Genomic DNA, 13375 nt, shown 5'->3' with positions numbered 1-13375 from the left:
GCCTCTTAGCTTTCTTCTCCAATTGGCCTTGCATCAAAACTCCTCCTGAAAGTCGAACTATCACCAAAAACATCCGGCATGCGCAGATTAGCTGAAACTGAGAAAAGGAAAGTAATAAGGCTCTTTCATAATCAATTCCTTAACAAGACATTGGGATAAATGATATGAAAATGTGATAAATAATGCACCTATCAATGGGCAATAGCTTTCACTTGTCCTAACCTAGTGTACATCCGCCACTGAATACTAGAATCGCACATAGAAAGTTGTTATTATTTTTTATATTCAACATCAACGTAACTTTGAAATAGTCTTGAATATACTTACAACCAATAATCATTTGGTGTAGTGATACCCGATTCGAAGGAAATCCTCGTTCTCAATTATCATAGTAGAAGTTGACAACTTGGTGAGGCCAAAATTCACATGGCACTGCAGTGACGTCCATGGTATTTAAACCAGTCGAGCTATGGTAGACTCTCAGCTGGACCATTCTACTTTTGTTCTGTAAAACCACCAACCATCCCAAAGCCGGGAGAGGATACTCTCTGGATCCACTTTATGGGGATCCTAGGGCATCTTAGCCATTCATCGTATATCTTATAGACAATTTTCACCAAGTACTATTTGTATTTAATTTTAAATAAAAAAATCAAATGATTTCTGACTGCATGATACATGATAATTGGCTAAGATATTCCCTAGGATCCCCACAATTTGGATCCGGATGGGATCCAAATCCCCCAAAGCCGCCCAAAGTGGTATTTTTTAGGAGCTTTTACCTTATGTAAAGAAGAAAAAGAAAAGGGAGGTTGGGTTGAGAAAAAGGAAGTAGATCATGAATAACACACCAAATTGTAGTTGTTGCCTGTTGGTACACTGACCTAGTATTCTAAGTTATATATACATTGCTAACTCATTCTCAAACGGCTTAAGCTTTTGTAATCCAATGCCATCATAATGAGTGAGAAGCAGATTACAATTTGTCAAGGTGCTACGTAAACTATTTACATTGCCGGACCATTCCCTTAAGTTTTAAGCTTTTGTGATCTGTATACGTTGTTGGTACATTCTCAGACGGTTCAAGCCCTTGTGATCTATATACATTGTTGACACCTCCCCAAATAGCTTAAGCTCTTGTGGGTACTTGGAGTAAGTATTAGGAATAATTATTAGGAAGCTTGCCTTATTGACGAGAAGAACTTGCATGTTACGAGGCATATTCATTTTAAAGGCATTCTATAGACCAGAAAGAAATGTCTCAAGTAGTTTACTCCCATCACATATGCAAATACATCATGGAAAGAATAATTTTGGCTGGCAAGTCATTATAACACACACCATCACTGATGCACTGCCATCTGCAGTCATCATAAATCACAGAATCCTCCTCCTTTAACTCTTTATCTCCTTCCTTCTGAGAGACATGAGACAGAAATTCATGGAATCTAGCTTTGTTACTTTCATGTTAGAGAGTAATGTACATAAATTCAACTTTTTTTATTATTTTTTTATCTGAGAATTGTTTCCGTCTGAGAACAAAACCTACAAGCTGTAAATTACATCTCCGCTTGTACAAATAATATCAATCACAACGCGTTTTTTCGTATCGGCGAAAAGAGACAGCTGCTGGCATTATTTGAGGTTGTGGTGTGAACCTGGTGACAGAATTAGAGAAGTTGGCAGGGCTTAAACATCTGTAGCATCAACCGGTAGAGAAGTTGCACGGTGAAGAGAGTGCGGAAGCAACGCACTAGCGTAGAAACTCTTTGCAGTGACGATTTGTTCAGGACTATAAGCCCCATCAAATGCCTCATGATTTTGGGCACCAGGGTTTGCTAAATGTTTCTTTTCGGCATCCACTGGAAAATATGTAAAATGCTTCCCGGAGCAAAACGGTTTCAAGGAAGGTTTTTTGTTTTCTTTGGTCCGCTGGGGCGATGCCAAGGAGATTGAAGCTCCATTTGTTTCCCTGTGTTCTGAGTGGTCTGAATTTGGACTTAGGCTTGAAGCTTTCGGTTTAGCTCCAAGCTGTTGATCCCTAATCTCCCTCAACTGCATTTGATACGTTGCTTTGAGCCATCTTAGTTCTTGACGAAGCTCATTCTCATAATCATCTAACGGATCATTAGTGGCTGAAAGTTTCTCTGAGATAGAATTTCTTGCTTTCGAGCTGCTCTGATTGTCCATGGTTATGATTCTCTCTTCCTTTCCAAAGTTTGTTGCATCCAATGTTTCATGATTTTCATCGCATTGGGTGTCTCTCGAATCTCCTGAACCTTGTGAGCTTAATTCCGGTCCTTCTCTTTGAGCCCAGATATCGGCATAGTGCAAGCCATCAGAATGGTTTGATGTTCTAGGTGCACCTTCTGTAAGACTTTGCTCTGAGCCTTCAACTTGGTAGGTGATTTCTTCGAAACGTCCATGGACAGCAGCTGATCCGTGTTTTGAGCACTGAAGAACTTGGAGGTGATTGACGCCTGGAATATCTGATGATGCATAATCCAAAATGGAACCATATGAAGCACAATTTTGGCAAAAACTTGCATTATTCCAATGGGGAATTTCTTCCATGCCATGTCCCCCAATCCATTCCGGTACCAAGCTAGCAATTTCACCATCAATCATCTCTGCTATTTTTGTAACATCTTGGTCTGTGATATCAAGCTCAGAAACCATCTCTCTAGCAACACTCAATGCCGTGTCATTCTCAGTATCAAAAGGGAAGTAGATGTTTCGGATGCGGCCTGCAGAGAAAAGGAACCTTTAGTTTCATTTCAAAATTTACAGCAAACCACAGAGATGATATTTAGAATACTTGAGAAGTTAGACTGAAACTTTCACCTTCTTTATCTGCAATTCTGAGCCTTAAAAAGATGCCATCGTCTTCTCTCCGCCTCCCTTTGATTGTGAGGTCAACATCTCCCAAATGCTCGTCCTCTTGACAAGCTAAGAGATCAATTTCGCTCAATCTGTAATCAACCGGATTGTAATCCAAATCATTTTCAGTTTCGTAACCAAGATAATTTCCATACCCGTTGCTCAAAGAGCTGTTACTTTGGTGAAGTGCAGAGTGAGGTTGCCTTAAGAGAGGCCCTATTTCATACATATCCCTTTGATACTCTATTGGCCTTAAATCGTATCCGTACTCATCAACCTGGAGAAAAGGATCTCTCAAAAGCTCCCTAGCAGAAAGCCTACGAGACACGGTCACCAAGCATTTCTCAACAAAACACCGCACCTCAGGATCCTTTACTTTGAATAGGGCTTCTGGTTTTTTCCCCTATATCGAAAATTAAATACATAAATCACTTGAAAGAAACAAAAACCAATCTGGAAAAGTAACTTGAGAGTTTTGAGTTCCTACAGTGATAACTTTCTTATAGATTTGAGCAGGATGAGTGCATTCACTGTATGGATATTCAAAGGTAACCATCTCCAAGATGCACATCCCAAGAGAATAAATGTCAACTAACTCATTGTATTCCTCTTCGTAAACCTCTGGAGCCATGAACTCCGGTGTTCCTGAGCAAGGGGAAAGAAAGCAAAGAAAAAGAGAGAAACAAAACAAAGATGAGTTGATCTGAAAGTGTAAAAACTACCAACCACCTCAAATTGTCAAGCAATTCTATATATTCTAATCACTGAAAATACTTTAAGCCAAATAGAAATAACTTACCAACACAACGATCAGCGTGGGATTTACGGAGGACAGCAGCGAGGCCAAGATCACCAATCTTGACCTCACCTTGGTTCCCATTGATGAAAATGTTGTCACACTTGAGATCTCTGTGAATCACAGGAGGGTCATGGCTGTGAAGATAGAGAAGCCCTTTCAAAATCTGCTTACACCAATGCTTCACTGCTCTTATGTTAACTCTCTTGTGTTTTAACCTATACCTACACACAAAAACAATCCAAAAAAATTACCCCACATGGAATAATCAACAAAAAATTTATATACTCAGACAAAAAAAAAGGTTAAAATTGAAACTTACTGTCTGAGAGTACCAGAAGTAAACATCTCAGTAACAAAGTTAATGTTTCTTTTGGCAGTATCAACCCAGGAAGAGTAAAATTTCATGATATTGCTGTGTTTCAAGGTTTTGAGCAGATGAATTTCGCGGTATAGCCTCTCGAGATCCTCAGGGTTTCTCAGAAAATCATAAAGCTTTACTTGATTCCATGCCACTTCAATCCCTTCATACTCATCAAAGGCCCTATAACTGCAAAAACCAACACATAAACATGAACAGAAAAACATATTTCTGCATAAAAATTCAAACCTGGGCATTAAAATGAAAAGGGTTTTGAGTTTAACCACATAAAAATTCAAATTTGGGAAATATATTGAGAAGGCTTTCAGATTAAACCACATAAAAACTCAAGTTGGGCATTAATCTGAAAAGGGTTTTGATTAAACCACATAAAAATTCAAAGTTGTGCAGTAATATGAAAAGGGTATTGAAACCATACACTGTTTTTGAAGCTCCTTTGCCTAGAACTTCATTGTACTGCAGAAAAAGCAGCAAACTTGGAGTCAAAAACTAAACTCTAAACGTACCCAAGTAACAAAATTCTAAATTCTAAACGAAAAATGAAAATAAATGAGAGGAAATGAGAACAGGAGCTTACTCTTCCATATCTTCCAGTAGGATCAACCTCTACAAACTCAGAGAAATCCTCTTCAGAAGCAGTAGCACTATTCATTCCTTTTTTTCTACTTTTAGGTATTAATTTCTCTATGTTAAATTACTTCTTCACACCATGCATATCAAATGTTTCTTGTTATCTCAATCAATACAGAGTCACAGGTATACATACATACATACATACATACATACATATATATATATATATAGAGACTGAGAGAGACAGAGAGAGGGAGGAGAAGAAGAAGAGTCATCCAATGCTAATGGAGACTGAAATGGTGATGAATATTAATAATAAAAAGATGGAGGAAAGAAATTGGAATAATTGTTGTTGTTTATTGTGGAGGGAAAAAGAGGAAAGCAAAGAGCCTTGGAGAGTCCATCAGGAGGACAAAGATAATCGCCAACGGCAACTAGCCTTCATTAGGGTGCAATTTGGGTCAGACCAATCCGAATCCGTCCATATTTAATTCAACTCTAAACCCAAATAAGTAGGTCTTTTTTAGTTATAACACGTCCGAACTCAACCCAATTTCAACCCGTTCATTGATTGGGTTGAGTTGGATTTATCATTTGCTCGTCCATCTCCAATCCAATCCAACCCAACTAACCAAACTCAATTTAACGAAATTGAAGCCCATATCAATTAATGCTCATACTAAACCCAATGAGCCAAGTCCAAAACCAATGCCCCTTCTAATATTTTTTAATAAATCACCCGTTATAATTTCTTAAGCTTTTAGGGAATAAGATGATTTGATTAATCACCCCATATTCGCAGTCTTTAAATCCTAAAACTTTATAGTAGATTGATTTATGAAATTAAAGTTACCTAGCTTTGATGCTACTTGGCTTAATTTTTTTAGGAATTCTTAGAAACTAAGTTGTTACAAGATTAAACTTGAAAAAGTTGAACAATCCGAACTCAACCCAAGTAAACCCGAGCCCAAATGCAACCCAACCTGAACCTGAGCCCGAATTATAAAAGTTAGGTTAGAATTGGGTTGACCTTCTAATCCGCTCAAATTGCACCCCTACCCTCCACAAACAACAAGGCAAATATTTTCACCATTCAATTCGACTTCCAAAGAAGGGTAATGTTTGTGTCACCGACTCAAATGAAGAGGGATGTTTATTATCTTATTTATTTCTGTTAAATAATTTTAAAATTTAAAATTTATGCAGAGAATAAACATAAATTTTAAAATTTAAACTTATTTCATAAGAATAAGTAAACAACACTTAAAAAGACGGTGAGCAAATACACCAGAAATAAAAACAAAACCTGACAAAAGAAAACAAATCCCCATCGCTTTCACCTCCCTCCCTCTCTCTCTTCACGAGCTGCTGTTAAAACTTTTAAAACCAAATACGCGCTGGACATGGACCAACCAACCAAGCTCCACAACCTTTTGTTTATATATATTTAGGCTTATTTTTGCAACGTTTTTAGACTTTATTTTAATATCATTTTGTTCCTGTAACATAAAATTTATTACTTTACTTTTTAAAAGTCAAAATTTTGTTCCACTTTGACTCATGGGATTCTCTTCTCCCTTTGAAATTTATAGGTCATCTTCTAAAACAAATGTGAGACCCAACATCCAATAAAACTATGTCATATGTGTAATAAATTTGATTACAAATCTTTATTATGTGTTAACATTCAATAATCAGATAATATTAAGTTTAACAAAAATTGAAGAGATGAAAAAAATTAAAAAATAAATTGATTAACTTGGCAAACCCAATTCAAACTCACATAAGAAATTAACAGATCTAAGACACAGTGAAGTGAATTTTGAGTTTTATAAAGACGACTTTACTTTCAAGTTTTAGAGCAAAATGAGTTTAAATCGGGTTCTAGGCAATAAGGTGAAGCGAACCTTGTGTCTAATAAAGTAAAGTCACAACTTTTAAGTTACAAAGAGTAAAGTGAGATTAAAATTGAGTTTTTTAGGGTGTAACTACAAATTAATCTATTTTTTTAACATTTGTTATGGAAGCGATGTCAACACATTCTTATTTTGCTTACCTCTATTTATTTTTGTCTCTTTTTTTTCTTTAATAATAGGTAGTTTTAAATGGTATGAAAAATGAATGGCTGAGATTGAAAATAAAAGATGTTTATGAAATTTAAATCTAACCGCTAAAATCTATAGCACTGAATGTTACATATTATTACTTTTTTTTTTTAGGGGACAACTGATTGTAAGCTACGGTTATCCACTAATTTCGGGGGGAATGTTACATATTGTTGAAGACACACCCTTTTTTTATTAAATGTAAACACTAGAAATCAATGAAACTATTTGGACATACAAAACTGAAAGTATATGTATTGTTTTGATGAGTGTGATTTAATCTATGTGCTACACAAATCTCAAAACTAATACTCATCCAACGATAGTTAATACTTAATGCAGCGAGAAGATATGGTGAGTATTTGCTCACCACAAAATTGACACACTATAAAGTTGAGCTTCATCATTATGTATTGATTTTACCTGCGTTAATAAGTGTCAATTTTGTTTTTAAATAACCTTTTTGGCCAAAAACAAATAAAAGTGTACAAGAAGAGATAAATAGTGTGTGAAAGTCTCTGATGCAGTGGACAAAACACGAGTTGGATGATTAATAAGTTCGAACACCGATTCTCGAATGATGAGTGGAAGTTAAATAAAAAACACACAAACTTTGTAACTTTTATTGTGAATTCGCTAATCGTCAAAGACAATATCGAATTTCACAAGTCTTAAACCTCTTGTTGATTCACCAAGAATGCCAAAAATAATACGTGCATCACTACTAGAGTTTCATTAACTCATTAAGTTAACCCCAATTACTCTACCGCACTAACATATATTTATTACATTAAATAAAGATTGAGTCATCCTGCACCTTTCTCACTGGTGAAATCTTCCAAGAATAATGTTTCAACTTCCATTGTCCTCGTTAAAACTAAGGTTTTCCGCTCCAATCAAACAAATATTCAGAAGGGTAATGCTAGGGAGACTAAATTTGTAAACTAGATCTTGTAAACCAAATGACATGGAAGTTGATGATTGAATTATTACTTAAGCGTTGATTAATGTGCTTATTTCTATTAGTGACACATCATTTAATTTAAATATTTAATCTACCTAGCATTATCCTATTCAAAAATCCTGAATATCCTTGAACCGCGAAGCTCACGCTACATAGTCAATCTTGCAATGCATAATTTCTTCATATTTGTCTTCATCTTGCTTACAATATCAACCAAATGCTTGGAATAATAAAATTTGAAACTTTCAACCCCAATCAAATCGACAACTTCAGAACTATCCAACGTGTGAAACAAGCCATGGGACTCGAATTCCATATTTTCATAGAAAAACTTGAAATTGTAGCCTTCACCTTTTCCAAGGTCACATCAACTTGGAATTGCATCATAGATTTCACATCTCTCACACAACAATGATCAAATACTGGAGGAAGATTTAGATTGAAAAACCTCCATTTATTGAGAGTTGCGACATGTTGGTGTTTCTTTTCTTGATATAGCGTCACTCTTGGATCGAGCTGACACTCTGATACTAGCTGATGCAACGAGCAAAACGTAAATAGATTGATTAATAAATCCGGATACTAATCTTCAATGAAGAATGGATATTAAAACAAAAACACACGAACTTCATAACTTTTCCTTGCAGATTTGTTGATTGTCAAGGACAATACCGAATCTCACAAGTCCTAAACCTCTTGTTGACTCACCAAGAATGTCAAGAAATTTAACACACGAACGTTGTTAATTCTTTATGCGAGAATGGCTAATGATGTCGAGGTGTCTATACCTCGCTAATTCAGTTGGAATGTTCGCGTTGATAGAACAAGAACAAGAATGAGAAAACTCTGGCAAACTGTACTCAATTTTCAACTCAGTTCATCATAATCTTCATCCCCTCTAAAATACAAAATACTCTGGGGTTGGAGTTTTTATAAATAAGAGTATTTTGTATTCTAGACGGGATGAAGATTATGATGAATTGAGTAGAAAATGTGGTCTCCACGGCACTTAATGATTTATCTGATTAAATATTAATTTGGAAGTATTTTCGTTCACCACTGTAAATTATGGTGTATGCTCGTCACCCAATTTATCACCGTCGGATGAGTTTGAATTTCAAAATTCATGTAGTAAATAGACATAAATCTTCAAATTAAAGTTCATCTAACAATGATACATATAGGTGAGCCTTATCACTATTTGAGAGTGGTGAATAAAAATGCACTCTGTTAATTATATAAATCACTTATCACATCACGTAAATACACTAATATGGTATATTTATGTGGTTTTTCTAGCATTATTATTTATACATTTAATTCATAATTATGTAAATGTGATATTTTATGATTTTGTGGTACAAATGAGACAGTGGAACCTTTTCATTTGGGGTAAAATTTTACATTTAAATCACGAAAATCTTGTGAAGACTTCGTAGTTGGAAGATGGTGGTGTGGTGAGGACTCTACTATGGGCCTACATGAAACTTCAAACTATGCTTTCTTCTTTTTTCTTGTCCAGATAGTAGCTTGTTCTATTTGATTGTTGTTTTACTTGACAATATTTAAGAATAATAAAAATGTCTGTGAGTTAAAGTACATTTATGGCGTATTTACTAATCCATAATCAAATTGAGAGGAATTGAATTGAGAGAGAATTGTATTGAAGAGGAATTGAAATGAGGTGGAATCAAAATGAAATTCCTGTTGAAGTTGTTTACTAAAACTGTCTAGAATCGGAGTAAGAATGATGGTGAGTCCATATAAGTTGTTTACTAATTCACTTCAATCGGAATGAAAACTAGGTTGATTACTATATTGCCCTTACATAAATAAATTATTTTCATACTAATTAATTAAATTAAATTCTTAATTAAATTTATATAATAAAATTCATCTATATAAGCATATATAAATAGGTTTTATTTATTTATTAAAAGATAGCAAGAATGATGTTGAGTCCATATAAGTTGTTTACTAATTCACTTCAATCGGAATGAAAACTAAGTTGATGACTAAATTGCCCTTACATAAATAAATTATTTTCATACTAATTAATTCTATTAAATTCTTAATTAAACTTACATAATAAAATTATCTATATAAAAATATATAAATAGGTTTTTTTTTATCTATTAAAAATGACATAATGAGTGTCAAATGAAGGGCAATGTTGGGATAATAAGAAACAAGTGAGGGCATAATAGGAATAAAAGACCCATTCCCGATTCCCTTACCCTTAGGGAATTCAAATACCTCACAAAACTAGGGAATCTCGTTCCTCCAATTTCAGGAATTGAATTCCTTGTTTCGTGTGGGCTCCACCACTTTTTTGATTCCTTAATATTTAGTAAACACCGAAAAACTCCGTAATCGGAATTCAATTCTCTTTCCTTATTCCGATTACCCTTACATAAATATGCCATTAGAAATCATGTTGATTTCTCATAATGATTTTGTTGTAATTTTAATACCGCTTATGAAAAAACACTTATAAACAAAAGTGTTTCTTACAAAAGTATTGTCAAACAGGCCATGTATATTAGGCTCGACTTGGAAATCAAAGGTTAGGCATGGTAAGAAAAAACTGTCGCCTCTCTTATCTCTTGAAGTTGTTGTATCTTTAGTGTAATCATGTTGTATTTATTTTCCTTTTCTTTTGTAAGGATATGGATTCTATATACGGTTAATTGTGGAGCTCTTTCCAACTTGTCCATCATCTTGGTTGTTAAATTTGAATAGGTTCGAACCACCGACAGAGACAGCTAAAGCCCACTGGGGGCAGCTGTACAAACTAAAGTTTTGTGAAGATAAAAAAATTATGATATTATAGAAGGTGCAAATAACATATTGATGATGCTCTAAATGAATCAAATTAACAACTAAGTAAAAAAAAATTTGTTTCTGTGGAATATAAATATTTTGGACTTTTCAACTGTTATTGTCACATCCTAGGCTCGATTCCGTCGTAGCACGATATTGTCCGTTTTGGACCCCGACCATGCCCTCACGGTTTTGTTTCTAGGAACTCACGAGTAACTTCTTAGTGGGTCACCCATCTTGGGATTGCTCTAACCCAAACTCGCTTAACTTCAGAGTTCCGATGGAACCGGAAGCCAGTGAGTTCTCAAAAGACCTCTTGCAATAGGGAAGGGAGCATATACATGTAAGGCCTCGTGTTATAGGAAGGGGAGCATGTACATATAAGGCACATCACCCCCTCTCCGTTGGTCGATGTGGAATCTTACAATCCACCCCACTTAAGGGGAACCCGGCTTCCTCGCTGGCACATCAGTACCAAACGGCAGGGTGGCACATCCCAAGCTCAACTCCGCCATAGCACGATATTATCCGCTTTGGGCTCCGACCACGCACTCACGGTTTTGTTTCTGGGAACTCATGAGCAACTTCCCAATGGGTCACCCATCCTGAGATTGCTCTAGTCCAAACTTGCTTAACTTCGGTGTTCCGATGGAACTCGAAGCCAGTGAGATCCCAAAAAGCCTCGTGCTATAGAGAGAGGAGCATGTACATATAAAGCACATCACCTCCTCTCCGTTGGTCGATGTGAGATCTTACAGTTATATCTTTATTTTTGTATCTTTTTCCTTTTTTAGTACAATGATATATTTTATATTAAGAAGAGTTTGCTAAACCACACAATACGTATCTAATTTAATATCGAATTAAAAGTTTAACAATTAAATTCCATTCTCGAGAAGCACGTAGAAAATCTCAAAATGAATAGATTGCATAGCCTGTGACTTATGATCAAAAGTCGATGCGTCTACTTTTGTGTGAAAGCCTGCACTGAATATTGGTCCCCATGCAATGCCCAATCTGTTAGGTGCGTGATACCATCTAGCAGTAGCTAGTTCGCAACAAATATGTCTAAACTAAAACCTAACCACAACTTGCATGTAATTGAGTATACATGCCATGCATGAGCTGCTGCCGGCAAGAGAGCAGGGACTAAAGAGGCATACTACATGTTCAACCAAGTTCAAGGCTATAAGTTAGGTTTAATTATGGCTTTGCTTTTGCGTTGTAAACTTGTAATCATATTTGGTTTTGGTGTTTTAGCCTGTCAATGAATTTGGAATTTGGGTTTTCATATTATTATCGTTTGGTAGATTGTGAATTTTTCAACTCAGAAATTATGCATACTCTCCTAAATTAGTTTAGCTAAGTTGGTTAGAGTAGTATGTTTACTCCTAGTCTAATATGTTTGTACAAATAAAAAGCTCAAATTATTTTCAATATGAAATCGAAAAGTGAAATCTGAGTTAGGAGATTGTGTATTACTAGAGACTTAACCTAATATTTGAGCTTTTTGTGTTAGGGTTATACGCTAATTTGTGGTTTTTTCAATCGATCGAGTCTGCATTATGGTACTGATATGATCTTATTATTTATTAATTTATTTTATCAATATATATTACTAAAGTTCACGTTAAATTTGATATTTGGATAGGGACGATATAGGTCATGCTAGTTGTCAAACCCTTCTTAGTTTTCCATTAGACAATCTGTGATGTGTCACTAATAGAAGATAAACATATTAATTAATATATAAGTAATAATTCAATAATCAACAATTACGTCATATGGTTTACAAATTTAGTCTAATAGTTGGTTTCCCTTGTATTACCCTTTTGAGAATATGCTAGCAAAAATCTATGGCTTAAAATTGTTCTTGTGTTGATATTCTGTGGTCCCTCGCCATGAAAAATAACTTATATGACACATATACATCATTACGATGACATCCATTCTAATGAAATAAAGATGTACACATGCATATCCTTATTTTATTAACAAAAAGGATCATTCCGCGGTGTACTTGGTGCTATATAAGTTTTTTTCTTCCCTCATTATATAAACATGAATAAATGAAAAAGAAGCATATAAAATTATGAGGACGGGAAGGCCTAAAATATTTTGGTTTACATATTTTTGGGTTTTTCCATTCGGCCGGTCCCCTCCATTTGAACATTGCAGGACGAACTGGAACCAAATGGTCCAAATATCCCACAACACAAACCAGAAAAAATAAATTGGAGCCACATCTTATGGCTTGGAATATATCCAATTTCCACCGGCCAACTGCACTATGATCTATAGCAACTAAAACAAATTGTCAGGTAGATTTGGACGCAACGAAAACTCCACTATATATACTCTGGTGTATTGTATGTACCGAATAAATATGAATTTCAGCATATAATACACGATATATACTAGAAAATTCTAAACGCAATCCAAACCCAAATCTACTTTGCATGCATTTAAATATCCACACAATCTTTGATTTCTGCTTTTCCATATTCGATTTGCATTTTCATATATTTGGACTCGAGTTCAGTATTTTGAGAAATTTGTTTTTTTTTTTTCCTACTTTAGTGAATTTGATAAATATTTCGAGATCAAATGTAACAAAATATCTGCAAACTTGTTCCAAATTTTAAGTAACTAAAATAGAAACCTCTTGACCCTTCTTGGTACTAGATATATTAGATATCCTGCTCCACTCCCCAAGACCCGCAGTGTTGAAAACAGTCCATGAAAATTTGGTTAGAAAAGATAGGAACCTCGATGCTATCTATACTTCTATTTTTATCGTTTTTTTTTCTTTTTTTTTAATCGTGAGATTAATTGAATTAAAAAAATAATAG

At 35.0% G+C, this 13375-nt stretch overlaps 1 protein-coding gene across 1 annotated transcript; it reads right to left on the bottom strand.

Moving 5' to 3' along the window:
* Positions 1-1481: 1481 nt before the first annotated feature.
* Positions 1482-5131, bottom strand: LOC137730932 (putative serine/threonine-protein kinase WNK9). Its single transcript, XM_068469943.2, has 7 exons — positions 4636-5131; positions 4477-4514; positions 3999-4226; positions 3680-3900; positions 3368-3525; positions 2845-3283; positions 1482-2747 (listed from the first exon to the last, which is right to left on the bottom strand). The coding sequence occupies exons 1-7, from the start codon at positions 4708-4710 to the stop codon at positions 1690-1692; spliced, it is 2217 nt and encodes a 738-aa protein (XP_068326044.2). The 5' UTR covers positions 4711-5131; the 3' UTR covers positions 1482-1689.
* Between the last annotated feature and the right edge of the window lie 8244 nt (positions 5132-13375).

This window comes from Pyrus communis, chromosome 16 (assembly GCF_041283825.1).
Source record: "Pyrus communis isolate YQ-2024b chromosome 16, ASM4128382v1, whole genome shotgun sequence".
In the NCBI taxonomy this organism is placed as follows: domain Eukaryota; kingdom Viridiplantae; phylum Streptophyta; class Magnoliopsida; order Rosales; family Rosaceae; genus Pyrus; species Pyrus communis.
This window is presented reverse-complemented; position numbering and strand designations above follow the sequence as displayed.

Bases quoted from the DNA above. Each gene is read 5' to 3' on its own strand.
- LOC137730932 (XM_068469943.2), bottom strand. From the start codon at position 4,710: ATGAATAGTGCTACTGCTTCTGAAGAGGATTTCTCTGAGTTTGTAGAG. The intron at 4,515-4,635 runs GTAAGCTCCTGT...CTTTTTCTGCAG, and splicing joins CTACTGGAAGATATGGAAGA to TACAATGAAGTTCTAGGCAA. The intron at 3,526-3,679 runs GTAAGTTATTTC...CCCCTTGCTCAG, and splicing joins CCACGCTGATCGTTGTGTTG to GAACACCGGAGTTCATGGCT.